At 37.7% G+C, this 22,577-nt stretch overlaps 1 protein-coding gene across 3 annotated transcripts in view; it reads right to left on the bottom strand.

Annotated features, from left to right (window-relative positions):
* LRP12 (LDL receptor related protein 12) overlaps positions 1 to 22,577 on the bottom strand; it is a gene marked incomplete at its 5' end in the record, with an annotated part of 84,773 nt that overhangs the window by 12,846 nt on the left and 49,350 nt on the right. For 2 of the 3 annotated variants that reach the window (XM_082674704.1, XM_082674702.1), the window contains one exon: positions 6,347 to 6,482. In XM_082674704.1, the coding sequence (XP_082530830.1) occupies positions 6,347 to 6,482 (136 nt within the window). Of the gene's footprint in view, positions 1 to 6,346; positions 6,483 to 13,482; positions 13,591 to 22,577 lie in introns of all 3 variants that reach the window. The other variant, XM_082674703.1, reaches the window with a different exon arrangement.

The raw sequence follows: 22,577 nt of genomic DNA, 5'->3' as shown, positions 1-22,577 counted from the left end.
CATGAAAAGATGCTCAGCATTGCTAATCATCAGGGAAATACAACTCAAAACCACAATGAGACATCACCTTACATCTGTCAGAATGGTTATTGTCAAAGCCATGTTGGCAAGGATGTGGAGAAAAGGGAACCTTTGTGCACTGTTGGTGGAGACGTAAACCGGTGTAGCCACTATGGAAAACAGTATGGAGATTCCTCAAAAAATTAAAAATAGGACTACCATATGATCCAGCAATTCCACTCCTAGCTATTTACTGGAAGAAAAAAACACTAATTAGAAAAGATACATGCACCCCAAATTTCACTGCAGCATTATTTACAATAGCCAAAATATGGAAGTAATCAAAGTGTCCTTTAATATACTTTTTTTTTTTTTTTTCGCTGCACCTTTTGCCTTTGTGGGATCACAGTTCCCTGACCAGGGACTGAAACAGGGCCATGCCAGTGAAAGCCCAGAATCCTAACCACTAGGCCACCAGGGAACTCCCAACTTTTAATCAACTAAGATTCATGAAATCAGGGACCTGATCCAGAACAAAAGAAATAATCAATAAATACCTCTTCACATATACACTACTAGGGGTTTGGTTTGCTAATATTCATTTAGGATGTTTAAAATACATTAAATACATTAAATACATAAAATACATTAAAATACATAAAATACATAAAAATACATTAAAATACAAGTGAAAGTAGTTTTCAGTTTTTCTTTTTTTATGCTTCAGAATAGTTTATGTAACAAAGACACTGTTTACAAACCTGTGCCCTTGTGCCTCTTCAGAGTACAGATGATTTAGGGTAGAGATTTTCAATTTCTTCATGCTTTTTGGTTTAATCAGCTTTCCTAAACTCATTAAGTCAGTTTTGATAATTTAAGTTTTCTTAGAAATTATCATTTTATCTTGAAAGTAAAATTTATCATTGCAAAGCTTTACATAGTACTTTCATACAACTGGTTAAATTTTCATATCTGTGGTCTTTAAATTTGTTTGGATTTTCTATGTAGGTAAGTGTAGTATTGGCAAATAAGGAAAGTTTCACCTCTTCCTTTTCATTTTTTTATACCACTAACCTCTATTTGTGGGAACGTTGTATTGACTGAGGTTCAAGTACAAGCAGTGAAAGCATGTATCCTTGTCTTGGTCCTTAGTGCTAAAATTAACTTCAATATTGTTTGATTTTTAAATTTTTTAAACAGATAACTTATCAGGTTAAGGAAATTGCTTCTCTATTCATTTGGCAAAACTTGCCTGTAAAACTATCTGGGTGTAGAATCTTATTTTGAGTGTTGATTTAATTTCTTTAATAGCTATTGCATTCATTAGTTTTCTAATTCTTCTTGAATCAATTTTGGTAACACACGTAGAAAATGATTCATTTCTTCTAATTGTATAAAAGTATCAGTATAAACCATTCATGATATTCCTTTACGACTTCTAAAGTCTCTATTATTGTATTTATAACTATAGACACTTTTTAAAAAAATTTTTATTTGTACCTTTCCTCTTTTTTCTTCACTCTTGCCTTGAGATCTGTCTTTGTCTATTTTCCTCACTCTTTCAGAAAACCAGTTTTTGGTTATTTTTTCTATTTAATTATTTTCTGATCTTAACTTTATTTTTTCTACTAAAGATTTACCCTGTAGTTTTTCTTCTAAACTCTTGAGAAAATGCTGAGCTTATTTATTTTCCATCTTACTAATTTTTAAATCAATGCATTAAAGCTGTAAAATTTTCTAAGTACTCTTTCAATGTATTCCAACAGTTTTAATATCTAATACTTTCATTATGGCTACTTAAAAATATTTTGAGTTTCATTGTGATTTCCATCTTTAATGCAGAAGTTATTTAGGAATACGTTTCTGAACACACGGGGTTTTTTAAATTGTTGGTTTCTAATTTAACTGCATTATGATCAGAGGAAATCTGAATGATGTAAAGTCTGGAAATACATTCAGAATTCCTTTATTTAATACATAATCAATTTTTAAATAAACGTCACATATGTCTTTGAAAGGAATGTGCATTCTCTATTCACTGAAATAGGTATAAACATTACACACCTATGTAATACATGCGTTACTGAATCAAGTTTGTTAGTTTTATCAAATCTTCTCCATTTTTACTGTTTTCCTGTTTAATGTATTAACTTCAGATTAAAACATATGTTTAGAAACTTCCACTGAATTGTGCACTAGTCAAACCTGGTCAAACTTGGTAACTCCCCCCACAGCCTGCTTTGCTTATGTTTTATGCTGTGTTATTAGGTACACAATGTTGAACCAGGATTTTATCTTCCTAGTGGATTATTCCATTTGTTACTAATACTTTGTGTCTTAAGGTTAATTACGACTGATGTTAACCTTCCTGCACTAGCTCTCTCCTGATATGTACTTCCATAGCTTATCTTTTCCTATCCTCATTTTTTTTTTTTTTTGCGGTATGCGGGCCTCTCACTGTTGTGGCCTCTCCCGTTGCAGAGCACAGGCTCCGGAAGCGCAGGCTCCGCGGAATGTGGGATCTTCCCGGACCGGGGCACGAACCCGCGTCCCCTGCATCGGCAGGCGGACTCTCAACCACTGTGCCGCCAGGGAAGCCCTCCTATCTTCATGTTTTAGACTTTCTGTTGGTGCTGTTTTAGGTATGTTCTTATTAAGCCCATCGGAGAGGAATCATATCAATCAACCAACCAATAAACCTGATTGGATAGTCTATCTTTTAAAGGTTAAGTGAGTTTTTTTGATTGAATAGCTTTTCTCTTTGGGGTGGGGAGTGGGGTTCTCATTTTCCTCCTTTCCTGTATTCTTCTGTATTAATAGGTTTTTGAAGGTTTTTTAAAAAAGTTTCTTTCCCTCTGCTTTGGTTTAATAAAGTCCAAGTAAGAGTATTCAGTGTTTCTATTCTCTCAAATTCTCAAATTCAGTAGAAAAATTTACAACTTTATTTTCACCCATCTGTAACTGAAATTTAACATTTCCTTCACTTATGAATATGAACAACAAACCATGAATAGTTTTTTTTTTTTTAATAAATTTATTTATTTATTTTTGGCTGCATTGGGTCTTTGTTGCTGCATGTGGGCTTTCTCTACTTGCGGTGAGGGGGGGCTACCCTTCATTGTGGTGCGCGGGCTTCTTATTGCGGTGGCTTCTTGTTGCAGAAAATGGGCTCTAGGCATGTGGGCTTCAGTAGTTGTGGCACATGGGCTCAGCAGTTGTGGTTCTCAGGCTCTAGAGCGCAGGCTCAGTAGTTGTGGCGCACGGGCTTAGTTGCTCCGCAGCATGTGGGATCTTCCTGGACCAGGGATCGAACCCGTGTCCCCTGCATTGGCAGGTGGGTTCTTACCACTGCACCACCAGGGAAGTCCCATGAATAGTTTTTATAGTACCTCTCACACTGTCACCAATAGAAATCACAGATAATTTCATCTTATATTTCAGTTTTAATAGAGATCTAGAATATTTACACTCAAAACCACTTTGAAATTATAATTGTTAAAAGCATGGCTTGCTCACTAATATGTTAATAAATAAGCATATATGTACTATCATATTATAAATTTGTAAAAATACCTGATAGCTATACTTCAGGAATAATTGGTTCCCTTTGTAATGCTATGTGTTTTGTTTTATAAATTTGAAAACATTCTGAGAAAGGATCTATAGGTTTCACCAAACTACCAAAGTGTTCATGGCATAAAAAAGGTTAAGAAAAAAACCCCAATATATTAAACTGTACCACACCTGTAGTAAATCTGTTCCAACTTGATTTTGTTGGCTGTTTTGGTTAGTATTAAAGTTTTTCAAACATTCTAGAAATTTGGGTTGCACACTTTTGTGAAAGATTTTTGGTGCTGTTTTTGTTTTGTTTTTAAAATTTTATCTTCTCCTACGTTCCCCCACGGCATGTTTTGTAGCTACCTCCACTTAGGTCTCCATCCCAAAACCAGTCCTAAGATGGTGGTTCAGAGTAGTAGTGTAGACCCGGTTACAGAGTCAGTGGGGACTTAGTTAAATTCCTACTTATTATGGTATGTCTCCTACCTTTCTAAGCTCTCAGCCCCATGAAAGTTCAAGCAGTGGTTAGTAGAAGTTTTTTTCAGCCTCCTTTCTTGAGCAAAATATCCTGACCCTACTCCTTGGCTTCAAGCAGGGAACCAGAATCCAATCCTCTACCTCCTGTGGATAAGGTGGCCTTTGTGGATTTGGGAAGATTTAAAGGGAAGGGATAAAAATGTTTATATATCACCATCTTTAACCAGTTTTATACGGAGAGGTCTAAATATTGTTTGTTCATAGTCGGTAATTTTAGTTTCTCTCTTTTATCTAGATTTTCATTATTTTAAACTCAGGAATGAATCTTGATTTTGTTTTTACCAAAAAGTTTTAAAACATCTGTCTAGTCTAGGTAATCATATACCTTTTCTGTGACTTGTTAATATGGTAAATTAATATTTCCTAATATTGACGCAATTGTGTGTCTAAATGAGCTGAATTTGATTATGGTATAAATTTCTTTTGAACAATATATTTAAGATATTACACCCATGTTCACAAGTGAAACCTGACTTTCTTTGTGTATTATGTGGATGTGTCATCTTTTTAAAATTTGGTATTACCAAGTTAATGGTTTCAATAAGAACTAGGACGATTACTAAAATTACTTTCTGATTTTATGAGGCTAGCTGTGTAAATCCAAATTTGTTAACTCCATCCAGAATTTAGGAACTCTTCCCTTAGATGTGGAGCTCACCTCCAATATTGTTCTGCATTTCACTATTTTGCTTGGTTTTTAGCGTAGCTTTGTGAAATCTCAAGGATCCAACACATGATCAGAACCAGATGGCAGGATTCCATGTCACCTCCTTTGTGCTGGCAAGAATTTCCAAGTTTTACATAACTGAGCTGGTAGGCTGCAAATTTAATTTGGGGTTGGATTTTTAGGTTAAAAGAAAAAAAATCTTCAAAAAGTCTAGTTTTATGTTTAAAAAATATTTGGAATCCTTATGGTAAAATATTACTTTGTAAACACATTTGTGCTTAGTCATGTTATAAGTAACAGAAAATAGGCATATTGTTCAGATTCCAACACTGGTACTGCTGAAGGATAACCTTAATGGTACATCCTACCCATCCATCAAGCAAGGGATCATACTTCCCACAGAGGAGTGTTACAGCTTCCACATAAGCTCAGCTCCAGTGTTCCAAAAGATGTGGCCTGGGGCAGAGAGGAACCAAAGAAAAACATACCATATGTCCCTGTTTTACGGCTGCCACAGAAAAAAGGGGATAGACTACAGTTGTGTTCCTCAAGAGACTGGTTTTCTCATTAGTTAATGAATATAAAAAAGGAGCATGGAAAGATTCAAAAATAGGCTAAATTTACAATCTCATTTGTAAAAAATTGTGAAACTAAGGGATATGTCTATGATCTGCAAGGTCTCTTCCAAATCTAAAATTCCATGATCCTTACCTATAAAAATGTAATTAATGAAAGAATGTCAAAGATGCCTTTGCACTGTCTGTGACAGGAATGGCATTCTTAACTGTGTCATGGTTCTTTGTTTAGGTACACTATTTTTTTTTCTCCCCTTCAGGCAAATTTTTTTTTTTCCCTAATAGCTTTGATATAATTTCCTTAAGCAAGCAATATCTAGTTCCACTGAATGTTTCCTCCTTAACATCTTACTCCCACAGTTTTTCTCTGCAATTTTAAATGTCTGTAAAATAATCTTAATTTTCCTGATTTATATCATACTTATTCTTAGGATCTTAAACTTATGGTTATTTCCCCTAGGAGTATCTTTCATTTTGTATTCTTAACAAATGTTCTATTGTCTCAGTGCTATGAAAGAAAGATTTTTCTAGACACAGTATTTATCCATCATCAGCTTATTTCAAGTTTTATACACAGACGTAGCCTACAATCATGTTTTAACTCCTTATGGTAGAGGACTCTACTAACAAGACCAAGATTATGGGTTAGATCTCCAAGTGGATTACTGAGTCCTGTTTATTTGTCTCATGGCCAAAGATTACACTGTTGATCTTAATAAGCTGTTTTGCAAATGTGTACCTTTTGTTAAAAAATTGCCTAGAAGAATACGGATGGCTCAGTGCAAATTCATTACCGCCATTAGAAAATATTCAAAACACATGCCCTAATAAAAGAGGAAGAACGGGTTGCTATTCCTACCCTCAAGATGGTACTGATAAATATAATTTACTATATTTTCTGAAAAATCATCTTTTTATATTACTGCATGTTGAGCAATGATACTTGGAAACTGAATTTATACTTTGTAATAAAATATCATACAATAATACAGGAAGGTATCTGAATTACCTTATAGTAATAATTTCCCCTGGGTTTGCCCTTATGAACCAGCTACAGTTGATTTTGGCAGGATATTCAGAAGGCCAGCCTGGGCTCGTGATTATACCACTTGGTACTTGAATTTGTTCTGGCGTTTCTCCACAAGCTGGAAGATAGTCAAAGCAATCTTAGCTAATTATTATACTTTAAAACAAAGCATTAAGTAAATCAGTATTTATTTAAAAAGAAAACTTCAGACATCAAATCATATACAATAAAATATAGTATTGCCGACCTTAAAAAGCTTTTATTATTCTAATGAAATTATTTTATTTTCTTCCCTTTTAGTCAAAGTATCTTATTCTAATTAAATACAACGTTTTAGGGAGGTGTGGAAGTTTTCAAATTGGATCTCTGAATAACATTAAAATTGTTAAGTTGCTAGCGTTAGCCATGGAGATCAGTTGATCCATCTATCTTTTTTCAAAATTCACTTTTAAATTTATTTTATTATAAACCAGCTAAAGTTCAACTTTACTGAACTACTTTTTGGACACTTTAAATTTAAAAAAATCAGATAAATAGTATTCTGAACACAATAATTAAAGGAAAGCACATATAAACATAACAGTAAGATGCTGGGTTGTTAAGAAGTTAGTGGATGATTGGATAAAGGCAGCAAAACATTACTTCAAAATTACTTCAAAGCAGTTCTTTAATTCATTCCATGAATACTTCGAAACTTTATTACAGGGTCATAAATGATTCCTAAATTATTTTAAAAATAAAGGCTTGAAATAGTCAGTGATTAAAGTAGCATGATGTGGTTAGATATCTAAATATCCTAGAACAGAGAATAAATTTAAACTACTACCAACACTTTCCCTGTATTCTTCTCCTTTCATTATCTTGAACTCTCACAGTTCACATTTTACCAATCCAGAATTCTGCTGATAATCTGACAATTTATTCTCCCTTAATTTGTAAAAGAGTCACTGGTTACAAGAAAATGCAATGAATGTTTAAACCTTCAGGAAAATGTAAAATCTTGGAACCTCTTGTCTGATACAATTTTGACAAACTGGATTAGCTTATTTTTAAAGTAAGAGCAGATTAGAAGGAGCAAATTAGAAGTGGGGAGAGCAGCTGCCTAAACGACCACTGTGTGTGTGTGTGTGTGTGTGTGTGTGTGTGTGTGTGTGTGTGTGCGCGCGCGCGCGCGTGTAATAGAGGTTACAGTCTGCTCAACTTAGGGTAATTATGCTAGGAAGTGATTTTACAAAGTTTGTATCCGTAATGATCAAAATAAAAGCAAGCTATATTGCTCAAAGAGTCAACACTTACTTCTATAGAATAACCCACTCCCTGAAAAAAAACATGCAGTCGAGGTTTTAAACCTCTGCAGGCTCACGTCTAAAATGTGTCTAGTCTGGAATCAGGGTATACCGCCAAAGGGATCTTGATTTTAATCACTTTTCAGACACAGAGATTCATGGCATAAAACACAAGGATATAATATATCAAGAGCCTAAGCATACATCTTATTGCCCACACACAAAGCTTCCAATTTTTTTTTTGTTAAATTTCATTAAGAGTAAAATTTCCCTTACAAAAAAGTGTAATTTGATACTTTAGAAAAAGACTAAATTTATCCAAATGTGATTCTATTTTGGGCTTATTAACACTGAAGTGCCAGAGTTTTGCTTCCAACCTTGTTCTAATGAGTTATTATCACAATAATTAATGAAAAGATGCCTAAATCATTTATAAGACCTTTTTTCTTTCTTTACCTCCTCTTGCCATTTTGTAGCAGCATACTGAACAAATTCTTAAGTTCATGAAGATACAAACATACAAATAAACTGGCAAAAACTATTATCGTCTCTCCCCCAGGATGTAAAACACTGTTCATTTTCATTAAAAGATTCATTTACATTAAAGAGAATAATACAATTTTGAGTTAAACTGTTTAACTTACAAGTATAACACTGTAAATGGCATATAAGTACTGAAATACTTATTAGCTGATCTAACAGCAGTGAGACACATCCAAAAACTGGGTGGGAATAATCTATGACAAAGCAAACAACTCTTAACCTTTAAATAAATGGAGATGGAGAGACTAATTATAGGGAAAAACTAGAAATAATTTTATTATGTTTTGCTTAAATTTTTTTTCCCCAAACATCTGAGAAACCCATAGGTGGTGCTCTTATACCAAAGACTAAAGAAATTATGATCTGGTTTGGATGCTCAAAAATACTGTTGTGAATATTTTCACACAATTGCCAAAGGATAAGACATACCACTCGTAAAAAAGAGTGGTTATTTTAAGATTCAGTATTTTACATTTCTAATTCACTTAGTACTTTTATAACATTATTTAAAAATATTAATGATTCTCACCAATCAAAAACAAAATTATTTTCTCTTAATGGGTTATGAATACATATTTTGCTTAAATTTTGCAACATGACTGAGTTTGGCAGTTTGTTTTAGATCCAGCCAGTGGCTTTTTATCAACATTTTTATACGTACAATATTAATACATTGGGCATGTAGATTAATATACTCTAGCAGAACCATAACTTATTCCCTTTTATATATGAGAAAGAATAAATCCAAATGCTCAGTGTGATCAACATTAAAAATCATAAAAAAATTTCCCTCCCTTTTGAGCTTAGAGTTTGCCTACATATACTGGCAGATTTGGAATCAGGAGACCTAGATGCCATCTGTTCTATCTGCCACTATTAGCTTTGCCACAGAATAAACGACTAAATCTTTTTAAGACTTGGTTTCCTCATGTGTTAAAATAAGGAGTTGCTGTTTGGATATCTCTAAGGTCTATTTCAGCCCTAAATTATGGCCCCCCTCATCATCATAATATATTTCCACTAGATTTCTGATACTTATCAGGAAGCACTGATACATTTTTTTCGCATTTCATCACTTTGCATTTTCTCTTTGATCCACTGAGATCACACTTCCAATTCTTACCTTTACCCCTTAAGAACTGTGTTAGCAAGCAAAGGCCATCACTGAGCTCACCACCAAATCAAATGTACCCTCACTCCCAATGGTACCTGATCTCTCCAGAGCACCTGGCAGTGAATTTTTTCCTCTTGATACTGTACTACCTTGACTTTGCTGACATCACTCTTCTGGTTCTTCTAACTCAGACTACTCAGTGTTAGTTCTCTAGCACTAGATCCTTCTTCTTCAGAGAGCTCCTGATGTACTGGTGTACATGGTTCATGCCCAAGCCTTCTACTCTTCTCACTCTCTATGGAAGATCTCATTCACTCCTACATTTCCACTATGATCTATAGTTCATGAATTGAAAAATCTTTAACCCAGAGATTTTGCACAATCAAGGGCCCACTGGACATTCCAACCTCAAATTCAACATGATCAGAACTGCGTGTTTCTCAAATCCTTCTCTTTATTCTATATTCTGAACCGTTATTATCTTAGCCATCATATTTGGCAAAAGGAATAGTCATTTCACCTAATTCAAGTAAAAAGGAAACTTACTTTAAGAATACCACAAGCAATCTCAAGGATTTTTTAAGCACAGGAAATAAAGCTCACAGCAGCTAAAACTAGAAATCTCGAAGTCAGAACCTGAGGCTGCCTTCACCACCTCTTAAATCAAGGCTTGCTTTTTCTCCTATATATCTGCCCCAATCTTCCAACTGGCTTTCTGAGTCCTCTACTTTTCCATTATTTCAGTATCTCATAATGATTTCCCATTCCCAACTTATAACAACACTTCAGCTTAAGTATCTACCATCAACTGTAATTTCACTGTTTTCTTATTTTGTTATATTTATACTATTATTCATTTCATATTATACCCTTTTCCATAAAGGATTTGAGGTGACTTATTATTGCAATCAGTTTTTTTTGTTTTTTTGCGGTACATGGGTCTCTCACTGTTGTGGCCTCTCCCGTTGCAGAGCACAGGCTCCAGACGCGCAGGCTCAGCGGCCACGGCTCACGGGCCTAGCTGCTCCGCGGCATGTGGGATCTTCCTGGACCGGGGCACGAACCCGTGTCCCCTGCATCGGCAGGGGGACTCTCAACCACTGCGCCACCAGGGAAGCCCCGCAATCAGTTTGATAATACTTAAGCATCCACTTCCTCAAAAAACTGCCTACCACATAGAGTGCTGCAAGAATTAAATACAATTATTTTGGTAAAGGAATTAGCACACTGCTTGGATTACAGCAAGTTGTTAATAAATAACGTCACAAGATATGCCAAATCAGATTGGTTGGCAGTAATGCCTGGAATGAGGTACTGAGATGATTGCTAAGGCAGTGTTCAGGCTAAATGGGAAAGAGGGCAGTGATTGTTCATTTAATATGTGCTGGGCACCATTACACTCTTGAAAGAATGGGAAATTATGCCACAATTAACTGGTTATCTGACATGGGTTGGGATACATACTCACAAAACATTGCTTTATGGAATGAATTTCTTTTTGCTCTAAAGAAAATTTTTATTTGGTTCTGCTAGTTTGAACCTCATCTTTCTAGATTTTGACTATACTCCAATTTAGGATGTACCAAACCTGACCTTCTCTTACCTCCATTTATTCTAGCCGTATCTTCTCTATTGTTTACACATAGTTATTTTATCAATAGCTACTGTCTGGTTATTTCTTCAATAGAGTTAGTTTATATGTAATTGGCAAATAGAGGAATCTTCTCAGTATAATGCAAAGTTGTGAAAGATCTTATTCCCAGCATATTAATGATTTGAAGTAACCAGGGGCAGGAGAAAACCCCTACAGAAGCACCTTCCTTTACTGCAAGAAGTGGTTACTTTTACTGGTTTAAAGAATTACTTGACTTTCCTTTATATTAAGCTATCTTGGGAGGCTGCAAGTATAGACGGAGATGTGAACACCTTTCCCCACTATCAAAATAAAATAAAACACCTTAATTGATGAAGGGTATCTCCGAATTATGTTTTTAGTTTTGATTAAACTGGTCTCCACTAGAAGCAAATATCTTCAAGGAGGAAGTATGAACTCCAGAGTACATGGCTGCAAAGTATGGACTGGGTCTAGGTGTAAACGTCAGAAGATATCTGTGCTGCCATCTGGATCGATATTTTACTTGGTAGGGCTATACTTAAAAAGTTACACAGCTGGAAGCAATCTGTACCAACACTACCTTTCTCATAAGCCCTGTTAGTTTAGTGTTCACTTTTGCAGAATGTGAGATTTTCCAGGAACACACACATGGCATTATGGCAGGAATGACTATATTTTAGTCTTTGTTCATTTTGCTTCCTTAATATATCACTTAATAACCAGTATCAACTTTTTGTTCTCAGAACACAAATATCTACCAAAAAAAAATCTATTTAATTTACTTTAGTCAGTATCTTTCGATATAAACAAATGCTCATGTATTTTGGATGATGATGATGATATGTAACTCTACTTTTGATAAATTTCCCATAACTCCAGAAACAGAAGCTCCCAAATTAAAAGAGTTCTAAACATTCATTCAAAAAAGGTAGCAACTTTCAACTTGGATAGAGACTTCTTCACAGGAGAATGCAGTGATTAGGTTATCTGATTAGTCCCCAAAAGCCTATTTCATTTGTAGTGAATCTAGTGTACAGGACATTTGGAATGAAAAATAAAAGAAAATGCCATCATTACAATGCTACTGGTTAAAATGCACTAAAAAGCTAAACTAAATATATACAGTTTTAAATTTACCATGTATGTTCTCAATGAAGAAAAGGAGAATTAACTGAAGAATAAATAGGTAGAGATTCTCTGATGGAGTTCTTAATAAGATTTTGACAATTTCCGGGTTTAAAACACAAAGATCCCACTGTATAGTTTAGAAAATAGGATAAAACTGATTGAGAAACACTCAAGACTTCTTCATGTTTATTCTGATACTTGTGCAATAGTCCCACAGAAAAGCAAATAACTATGGTTTTAAAACTAGATTAGTCCATCATACCTATTATCTTTAAAGCAACCATTTAAAAAATATAAACTGGTCCAACGACCTCTCCTTTAGAGGCTACATGGGAGAGAAGAGGGTAACTTCAAAGTAACGTCGAATAAACTGCCCTTCAATTTGAGATTTCATGGTTTTTAAAGCTTGAAAAAAAGAGGCACGCAAGGAAATTTATGGTTAGAAATGAGCTACTTTTAAAAGAAAAAGTACAATTTCCTGTTCCACACATGAAGAATTGGGTTTCTTTTCAAAACCGACAAGGGTTGTTGGCACTTTATGGCTAAAAGGGACCTGAAATCTTTGTGCCTTTGGTTTTAACAAACCACAAAACTGAAATGTAAGTAAAAATCAGCTATGTTTACTGACCACCTTAAGTACATAAGATACAATACGAAAAGCACAAAAGAGGGGCTAAGAGGGGCTTCCCTGGTGGTGCAGTGGTTGAGAGTCCGCCTGCCGATGCAGGGGACACGGGTTTGTGCCCCGGTCCAGGAAGATCCCACATGCTGCGGAGTGGCTGGGCCCGTGAACCATGGCCGCTGAGCCTGCGTGTCCGGAGCCTGTGCTCCGCAACGGGAGAGGCCACAGCAGTGAGAGGCCTGCGTATCGCAAAAAAAAAAAAAAAAAAAAAAAAAGGGCACAAAAGAAGAGAATGAAGAAAATTAATGCTCTCATGGACATTGAAGTTTCGTAAAAATGATTTATGCTTACTAACTGAATCCAAGAAACATAAACAGGTATGAGAACATACAAGACAATATGATCCTAAATGATATAATGCATAAAGTAATTTAAAGCAATGCATCATAGGGCATGGGGTATTATTAAACAGAAAAAATAAGTCCTACATTTGGGCCTGCATTATGTAAGTCAAGTTTACTCGACTTTTAACATAGTATTTCCTTCATTGAAAAGAAGTAAAAAGAGCACATTCCAAATTAAAAGAATTTAATGACTCAATTCTATAGATACCAGTTAAGGCAAGATAGGCTACTGCTAAAAGAAGTGATATGATACAAATATTCTGTGAAGATTACTTTGCTGAACTGTAACCTGTGGGAAGGGAAACTGGTGAGGCAAAGAGATCAGCTAAGAAGCAAATACAGAAGCTCCACTACTTGTAAAATTTTACTTTATGACAGTTTCAGTATGAAACAAAAGCACGCTCACCCTGTTCACAAGCGAAGGACAGCATTTATAGTCAACCGTGGTCACTATCATTTGGCCATCTCGTTTTTCAGAGTATAGAGTGTTTTATAAATACTAACTCCATTTTGGCTGTTAAATACAAAAGCAATTCCACATGCTGAAAATACGAATAAGAAGGGTTTGATTCCAACGGAAATAAATGAAATTAATAAAATACCATCTTCAAAATAATAAATTAGTGAGCAAATGGTGACTGTTGGACAGCCATGTGGGATGAGAGTACGAATGAGTCTGAGGGTAATAAGTGAATCGAGCAATAAATGGCAAATGCTGTGCCTATGTAAGCAATAAAAGGCACCGAGACATGGGAAAATTAAAATGTATAGTTAGATGATTAGTATGGAAAGCAGACACCAATTTAGAAGGGCACCAGTTTGAAAACTTATGGCTAAGTATGGTGCACAGTGCTGAAGATGAGATTTTTGTTGCAAGTCAGAAGCTTATGGTTCACAAGTTCAAGGCCCATGAGTATACTCAAAATGAGGCGTGTGTGGTCAGGTCTGTGGGTCCCATGGCTGATGATAATGTTATTGCCTATCAGGCACTTCCTTTTCTTGTGTCTTTTCGCATTTAATTCTTATTATTATTAGTCCTATTTAACCAATGAGGAAAAAATGGAGGCACAGAGAAGTTATGTTCCTAAGGTCAGAAAAGTGTCACAGCTGGGATTGGACCACAGGCAGTAGGCTTCAGAGCTGCACTCTTAACCACTAAGACACACTACTGCCCACTAGGGAGCTCCCTATGACACCTGGAATAATTATCAGGGGGTGGGCGGAAAGCTGCCTCAACAGAATTTCAACAAAGATAAAAACGGTCTGTTTTGGTAAAAAATGTCTTGGTCCTATATTAATGTGGAGAGAAAAGGTATAGGATCTATGATAACACAGAGAAAGAGGGTATCCTTAGATTTAAAGCTTCTAAAGACTGATTCCTATTTGCTACAAATCTATATGGGGACTGCAGGCAGGAAGAAACTGCTTCTTAGTCTCTTTGGAATTAAAAAAATGACTTTGTAAACAGGATTCTAGAACTTTTTAATAATAAAACGTACATATATACATTAACTATAGGTTAGCTGATTAGGGAATGGGGCAGAATAGAAGCAATAAGGGTATGCAGTGAATGCTGAGGGAGCTATTTCAAAGGAAAGAGAAACAGAGAAGAGGAAAGTACAGAAGGCTGGGTGATTAATGAAAAGTGGTTGTGTTCTTAAAGATACTTAATACTGGACAGATTGGTCAGAGTTTACAAAGCAAGCATACTTAGTATGAAGGCCGTGGGTCACTGACAACACAGGGCAAGTACCAAGTGAGTATCAGAATCTGCAAGATGAATGACGTGGAAGTACAAGAGTGGTCCTTTGGCAGGCTGTGCCCCGTATGACACAGCTCAGCCCTCAACTCAACAGGGAACCAAAGAAGTCCTGGCCAGGAAGAAACTTCTTCAGTTTGAAAATCCCCTTCTTGCAACTTGACTGGGCTTTTTTTTTTTTTTTGGCGGTATGCGGGCCTCTCACTGTTGTGGCCTCTCCCGTTGCAGAGCACAGGCTCCGGACGCGCAGGCTCAGCGGCCATGGCTCATGGGCCCAGCCGCTCCGCGGCATGTGGGATCTTCCCGGACCCGGGCACGAACCCACGTCCCCTGCATCGGCAGGCGGACTCTCAACCACTGCGCCACCAGGGAAGCCCTTGACTGGGTTTGTTGCTCGCACTTAGCATCTTGATTTCTTTGACTCCTTTAATAGCTGAGCTGTCATAATGGAAATGTCAGAACAGTCAACACACTAAGGATGGACTGAGCCGGAAGGAGAGAGAGGTTGGACGTGATACTATCCCTGAGAATTACTCCAAATTTCATTCTAATTTTTTCAAGAAGTCAGCAAACTGAACTTTTCTTTTTAGGGAAATAAGTAGTAGCACTCTAACAGCAATATTTACTAGTCTAAGATGAGAAAGCTTTTAATTATCATTTAAAAGGTAAGAATCAGGGGGCACCTTCAAGATGGCGGAGGAGTAAGACGTGGAGATCACCTTCCTCCCCACAAACACATCAAAACTACACCTACATGTGGAACAACTCCTACTGAAACCTACTGAACACTGACAGAAGACCTCAGACCTCCCAAAAGGCAAGAAACTCCCCACGTACCTGGGTAGGGCAAAAGAGAAAAGGAAAAAGAGAGACAAAAGAATAGGGATGAGACCTGCACCTCTGAGAGGGAGCTGTGAAGTAGGAAAAGTTTCCACACACTAGGAAGCCCCTTCATGGGCGGTGGCGGGGGGGCGTAAACTTTGGAGCCACGGAGGAGAGCACAGCAACAGGGGTGCGGAGGGCAAAGTGGAGAGATTCCTGCACAGAGGATCGGTGCCGACCGGCACTCACCAGCCCGAGAGGCTTGTCTGCTCACCCACCGGGGTGGGCAGGGGCTGGGAGCTGAGGCTCGGGCTTCGGTTGGATCCCAGGGAGAGGACTGGAGTTGGTAGCGTGAACACAGCCTGAAGGGGGTTACTGCGCCACGGCTAGCCGGGAGGGAGTCCAGGAAAAAGTCTGGACCAGGCTAAGAGGCAAGAGACCATTGTTTTGGGGTGCTCGAGGAGAGGGGATTCAGAGCACCGCCTAAACGAGCTCCAGAGATGGGTGCAAGCCACAGCTTTCAGCGTGGACCCCAGAGACAGGCATGAGACGCTAAGGCTGCTGCTGCAGCCACCAAGAAGCCTGTGTGCAAGCACAGGTCACTATCCACACCTCCCCTCCCGAGAGCCTGTGCAGCCCGCCACTGCCAGGGTCCCGGGATCCAGGGACAGCTTCCCTGGGAGAACTAACTGCACTCAGGCTGCTGCAACGTCACACCAGCCTCTGCCCCGCATTCCATACCCCTTCCTCCCCTGCGGCCTGAGTGAGCCAGAGGCCCTTAATCAGCTGCTCCTGTAACCCCGTCCTGTCTGGGCGGGAACAGATGCCCTCAGGCGACCTACACACAGAGGCGGGTCCAAATCCACAGCTGAACCCCAGGAGCTGTGCGAGCAAAGAAGAGAAAGGGAAATCTCAAAGAAGAGAAAGGGAAATCTCTCAGCCTCAGGAGCAGTGGATAAAATCTCCACAATCAACTTGATGTACCCTGCATCTGTGGAATACATGAATAGACAACGAATCATCCCAAAATTGAGGCAGTGGACTTTGGGAGCAACTGTAGACTTGGGGTTTGCTTTCTGTATCTAATTTGTTTCTGGTTTTACGTCTATCTTAGTTTAGTATTTAGAGCTTATTAGCATTGGTAGATTTGTTTATTGATTTGGTTGCTCTCTTCTTTTAATTTTATATTTATATACTTTTTCTTCCTTTTTCTCTTTTTGTGAGTGTGTATGTGCACACTTCTTTGTGTGATTTTGTCTGTACAGCTATGCTTTTGCCATTTGTCCTAGGGTACTGACTGTCCGTTGTTTTTTTTTTAGTGTAGTTTTTAGCATTTGTTATCATTGGTGGATCTGCTTTTTGGTTTCGCTGCTCTCTTCTTTATCTTTTTTTAATTACTTTTTTCTTTTTACTAATTTTTTTCTATTTTAATAACTGTATTTTATTCTTTCTTTCTTTCTTTTTCTCCCTTTTCTTCTGAGTTGTGTGGCTGACAGGGTCTTGATGCTCTGGCTGGGTGTCAGACCTGAGCCTCTGAGGTGGGAGAGCCGAGTGCTGGACATTGGTCCACCAGAGACCTCCCGGCTCCACATCAAATGGCAAAAGCTCTCCCAGAGATCTGCATCTCAATGCTAAGACCCAGCTCCACTCAACGACCAGCAAGCTACAGTGCTGGACACCCTATGCCAAACAACTAGCAAGACAGGAACGCAACCCCACCCTTAGCAGAGAGGCTGCCTAAAATCATAATAAGGTCACAGACACCCCAAAACACACCACCAGACGTGGACCTGCCCACCAGAAAGACAAGACCCAGCCTCATCCACCAGAACACAGGCATCAGTCCCCTCCACCAGGAAGCCTACACAACCCACTGAACCAACCTTAGCCACTGGGGACAGACAACAAAAACAATGGGAACTACGAACCTGCAGCCTGCAAAAAGGAGACCCCAAACACAGTAAGTTAAGCAAAATGAGAAGTCGGAGAAATACACAGCAGATGAAGGAGCAAGGTAAAAACCAACCAGACCAAACAAATGAAGATGAAATAGGCAGTCTACCTGAAAAAGAATTCACAGTAATGATAGTAAAGATGATCCAAAATCTTTGAAATAGAATGGAGAAAATACAAGAAACGTTTCACAAGGACCTAGAAGAACTAAAGATGAAACAAACAATGATGAACAACACAATTAATGAAATTTAAAACTCTCTAGAAGGAATCAATAGCAGAAAAAATGAGGCAGAAGAACAGATAAGTGACCTGGAAGATAAAATAGTGGAAATAACTACCACAGAGCAGAATAAAGAAAAAAGAATGAAAAGAATTGAGGACAATCTCAGAGACCTCTGGGACAACATTAAACACACCAACATTCGAATTATAGGGGTCCCAGGAGAAAAGAAAAAAAAAGGGACTGAGAAAATATTTGAAGAGATTATAGTTGAAAACTTCCCTAATATGGGAAAGGAAATAATCAACTCCAGGAAGCACAGAGAGTCCCATACAGGATAAATCCAAGGAGAAATGCCAAGACACATATTAATCAAACTGTCAAAAATTAAATACACAGAAAAAATATTAAAAGCAGCAAGGGAAAGCAACAATTAACATACAAGTGAATCCAGATAAGGTTAACAGCTGATCTTTCAGCAGAAACTCTGCAAGCCAGAAGGGAGTGGCAGGACATATTTTAAAGTGATGAAAGGGAAAAACCTACAACCAAGATTACTCTACCCAGCAAGGATCTCATTCAGATTTGATGGAGAAATTAAAACCTTTACAGATATGCAAAAGCTAAGATAATTCAGCACCAACAAACCAGCTCTACAACAAATGCTAAAGGAACTTCTCAAGGCAGGAAACACTAGAGAAGGGAAAGACTTACAATAACAAACCCAGAACAATTAAGAAAATGGTAATAGGTACATACATATCGATAACTACCTTTAATGTAAATGGACTAAATGCTCCCACCAAAAGACACAGACTGGCTGAATGGATAAAAAACAAGACCTGTACATATGGTGTCTACAAGAGACCCACTTCAGACCTAGGGACACATATGGACTGAAAGTGAGGGGATGGAAAAAGATATTCCATGCAAATGGAAATCAAAAGAAAGCAGGAATAGCAATTCTCAATTCTCATATCAGACAAAGCAGACTTTAAAATAAAGACTATTACAAGAGACAAAGAAGGACACTACGTAATGATCAAGGGATCAATCCAAGAAGAAGATATAACAATTGTAAATATTTATGCACCCAACATAGGAGCACCTCAATACATAAGGCAAATGCTAACAGACATAAAAGGGGAAATCGACAGCAACACAATCACAGTAGGGGACTTTAACACCCACTTTCATGGATGGATGATGGACAGATCATCCAAAATGAAAATAAATAAGGAAACACAAGCTTTAAATGATACACTAAACAAGATGGACTTAATTGATATTTATAGGACATTCCATCCAAAAACAGCAGATAACACTTTCTTCTCAAGCGCTCATGGAACATTCTCCAGGATAGATCATACCTTGGGTCACAAATCAAGCCTTGGTAAATTTAAGAAAACTGAAATTGTATCAAGTATCTTTTCTGACCACAACGCTATGAGACTAGATATCAATTACAGGAAAAGATCTGTAAAAAATACAAACACATGGAGGCTAAACAATACACTACTAAATAACCAAGAGATCACTGAAGATATCAAAGAGGAAATAAAAAAATACTAGAAACAAATGACAATGAAAACATGACGACCCAAAAAACTATGGGATTGCAGCAAAAGCAGTTCTAAGAGGGAAGTTTACAGCAATACAATCGTACCTCAAGAAACAAGACATATCTCAAATAAACAACCTAATCTTACACTAAAAGCAATTAGAGAAAGAATTTAAAAAACCCCAAAGTTAGCAGAAGGAAAGAAATCATAAAGATCTGATCAGAAATAAAAAGAAATGAAGGAAATGAGAGCAAAGATCAATAAAACTAAAAGCTGGTTCTTTGAGAAGATAAACAAAATTGATAAACCATTAGCCAGACTCATCAAGAAAAAAAGGAAGACTCCAATCAATAGAATTAGAAATGAAAAAGGAGAAGTAACAACTTACAATGCAGAAATACAAAGGGTCATAAGAGATTACTACAAGCAACTCTATGCCAATAAAATGGTGGACAACCTGGAAGAAATGGACAAATTCTTAGAAAAGCACAACCTTCCGAGACTGAACCAGGAAGAAACAGAAAATATAAACAGACCAATCACAAGCACTGAAACTGAAACTGTGATTAAAACTCTTCCAACAAACAAAAGCCCAGGAACAGATGGCCTCACAGGCCAATTCTATCAAACATTTAGAGAAGAGCTAACGCCTATCCTTCTCAAACTCTTCCAAAATATAGCAGAGGGGGGAACACTCCCAAACTCATTCTATGAGGCCACCATCACCCTGATACCAAAACCAGACAAAGATGCCACAAAAAAAGAAAACTACAGGCCAATATCACTGATGAACATAGATGCAAAAATCCTCAACAAAATACTAGCAAACAGAATTCAACAGCATATTAAAAGGATCATATACCATGATTAAGTGGGGTTTATCCCAGGAATGCAAGGATTCTTCAATATATGCAATGTGATCAATGTGATAAATTAATGTGATAAACCATATTAACAAATTGAAGGAGAAAAACCATATGATCATCTCAAAAGATGCAGAAAAAGCTTTCGACAATATTCAACACCCATTTATGATAAAAACCCTCCAGAAAGTAGGCACAGAGGGAACTTACCTCAACATAATAAAGGCCATATATGAGAAACCCACAGCCAGCATCATTCTCAATGGTGAAAAACTGAAAGCAATTCCACTAAGACCAGGAAAAAGACAAGGTTGCCCACTCTCACCACTATTACTCAACATAGTTTTGGAAGTTTTAGCCATAGCAGAGAAGAAAAAGAAATAAAAGGAATCCAAATCGGAAAAGAAGAAGTAAAATTGTCACTGTTTGCAGATGACATGATACTACACATAGAGAATCCTAAAGATGCTACCAGAAAACTAGAGCTAATCAATGAATTTGGTAAAGTTTCAGGACACAAAATTAATGCACAGAAATCTCTTGCATTCCTATACACTAATGATGAAAAATCTGAAAGAGAAATTATGGACACACTCCCATTTACCACTGTAACAAAAAGAATAAAATACCTAGGTATAAACCTACCTGAGGAGCCAAAAGACCAGTATGCAGAAAGCTATAAGACACTGATGAAAGAAATTAAAGATGATACAAACAGATGGAGAGATCCACGTTCTTGGATTGGAAGAATCAACACTGTGAAAATCATTATACTACCCAAAACGATCTACAGATTCAATGCAATCCCTATCAAACCACCAATGGCATTTTTCACAGATCTAGAACAAAAAATTTCACATTTTGTATGGAAACACAAAAGCCCCCAAATAGCCAAAGCAATCTTGAGAAAGAAAAATGGAGCTGGAGGAATCAGGCTCTCTGACTTCAGACTATACTACAAAGCTACAGTAATCAAGACAATATGGTACTGGCACAAAAACAGAAATATAGATCAATGGAACAGGACAGAAAGCCCAAAGATAAACCCACGCAAATATGGTCACCTTATCTTTGATAAAGGAGGCAGGAATGTACAGTGGAGAAAGGACAGCCTCTTCAATAAGTGGTGCTGGGAAAACTGGACAGCTACATGTAAAAGAATGAAATTAGAACACTCCCTAACACCATACATAAAAATAAACTCAAAATGGATTAAAGACCTAAATGTCAGTCCAGACAGTATAGAACTCTTAGAGGAAAACATACGCAGAACACTATATGACATAAATCACAGCAAGATCCTTTTTGACCCACCTCCTAGAGAAATGGAAATAAAAACAAAAATAAACAAACGGGACCTAATGAAACTTCAAAGCTTTTGCACAGCAAAGGAAAGCATATACAGTATTTTTTTAAATTATTTATTTTATTTATTTTTATTTTTGGCTGCACGTGGGCTCTCTCTACTTGTGACGAGCAGGGTTTACTCTTCGTTGAGGTGTGCGGGCTTCTCATGGCAGTGGCTTCTCTTTGTTGCAGAGTACAGGTTCTAGGTGCGCGGGCTTCAGTAGTTGTGGCACACAGGCTCAGTAATTGTGGCTCGCAGTCTCTAGAGCGCAGCCTCAGTAGCTGTGGCGCCCAGGCTTAGTTGCTCCACAGCATGTGGGATCTTCCCAGACCAGGGCTCAAACCCGTGTCCCCTGCATTGGCAGGCGGATTCTTAACCACTGCACCACCAGGGAAGCAAAAAGACAACCCTCAGAATGGGAGAAAATATTTGCAAACAAAGCAAGTGACAAAGGATTAATCTCCAAAATATACAAGCAGCTCATGCAGCTCAATATCAAAAAAACAAACAGCCCAATCCAAAAAAGGGCAGAAGACCTAAACAGACATTTCTCCAAAGATATACAGATTGCCAGCAAACACATGAAAGGATGCTCAACATCAGTAATCATTAAAGAAATGCAAATCAAAACCACAATGAGGTATCACCTCACATCAGTCAGAATGGCCATCATCAAGGAAACTACAGAGCTTCCCTGGTGGCGCAGTGGTTGAGAGTCCACCTGCCGATGCAGGGGACACGGGTTCGTGCCCCGGTCCAGGAAGATCCCATATGCCACGGAGCGGCTGGGCCCGTGAGCCATGGCCACTAAGTCTGCGCGTCCGGAGCCTGTGCTCTGCAATGGGAGAGGCCGCAACAGTGAGAGGCCCGCATACCGCAAAAAAAAAAAAAAAAAACTACAAACAATAAATGTTGGAGAGCGTGTGGAAAAGAGGGAACCCTCTTGCACTGTTGGTGTTGAAGGTAAATTG

Source organism: Grampus griseus, assembly GCF_964374135.1.
Source record: "Grampus griseus genome assembly, chromosome: 17".
NCBI lineage: Eukaryota > Metazoa > Chordata > Mammalia > Artiodactyla > Delphinidae > Grampus > Grampus griseus.
This window is presented reverse-complemented; position numbering and strand designations above follow the sequence as displayed.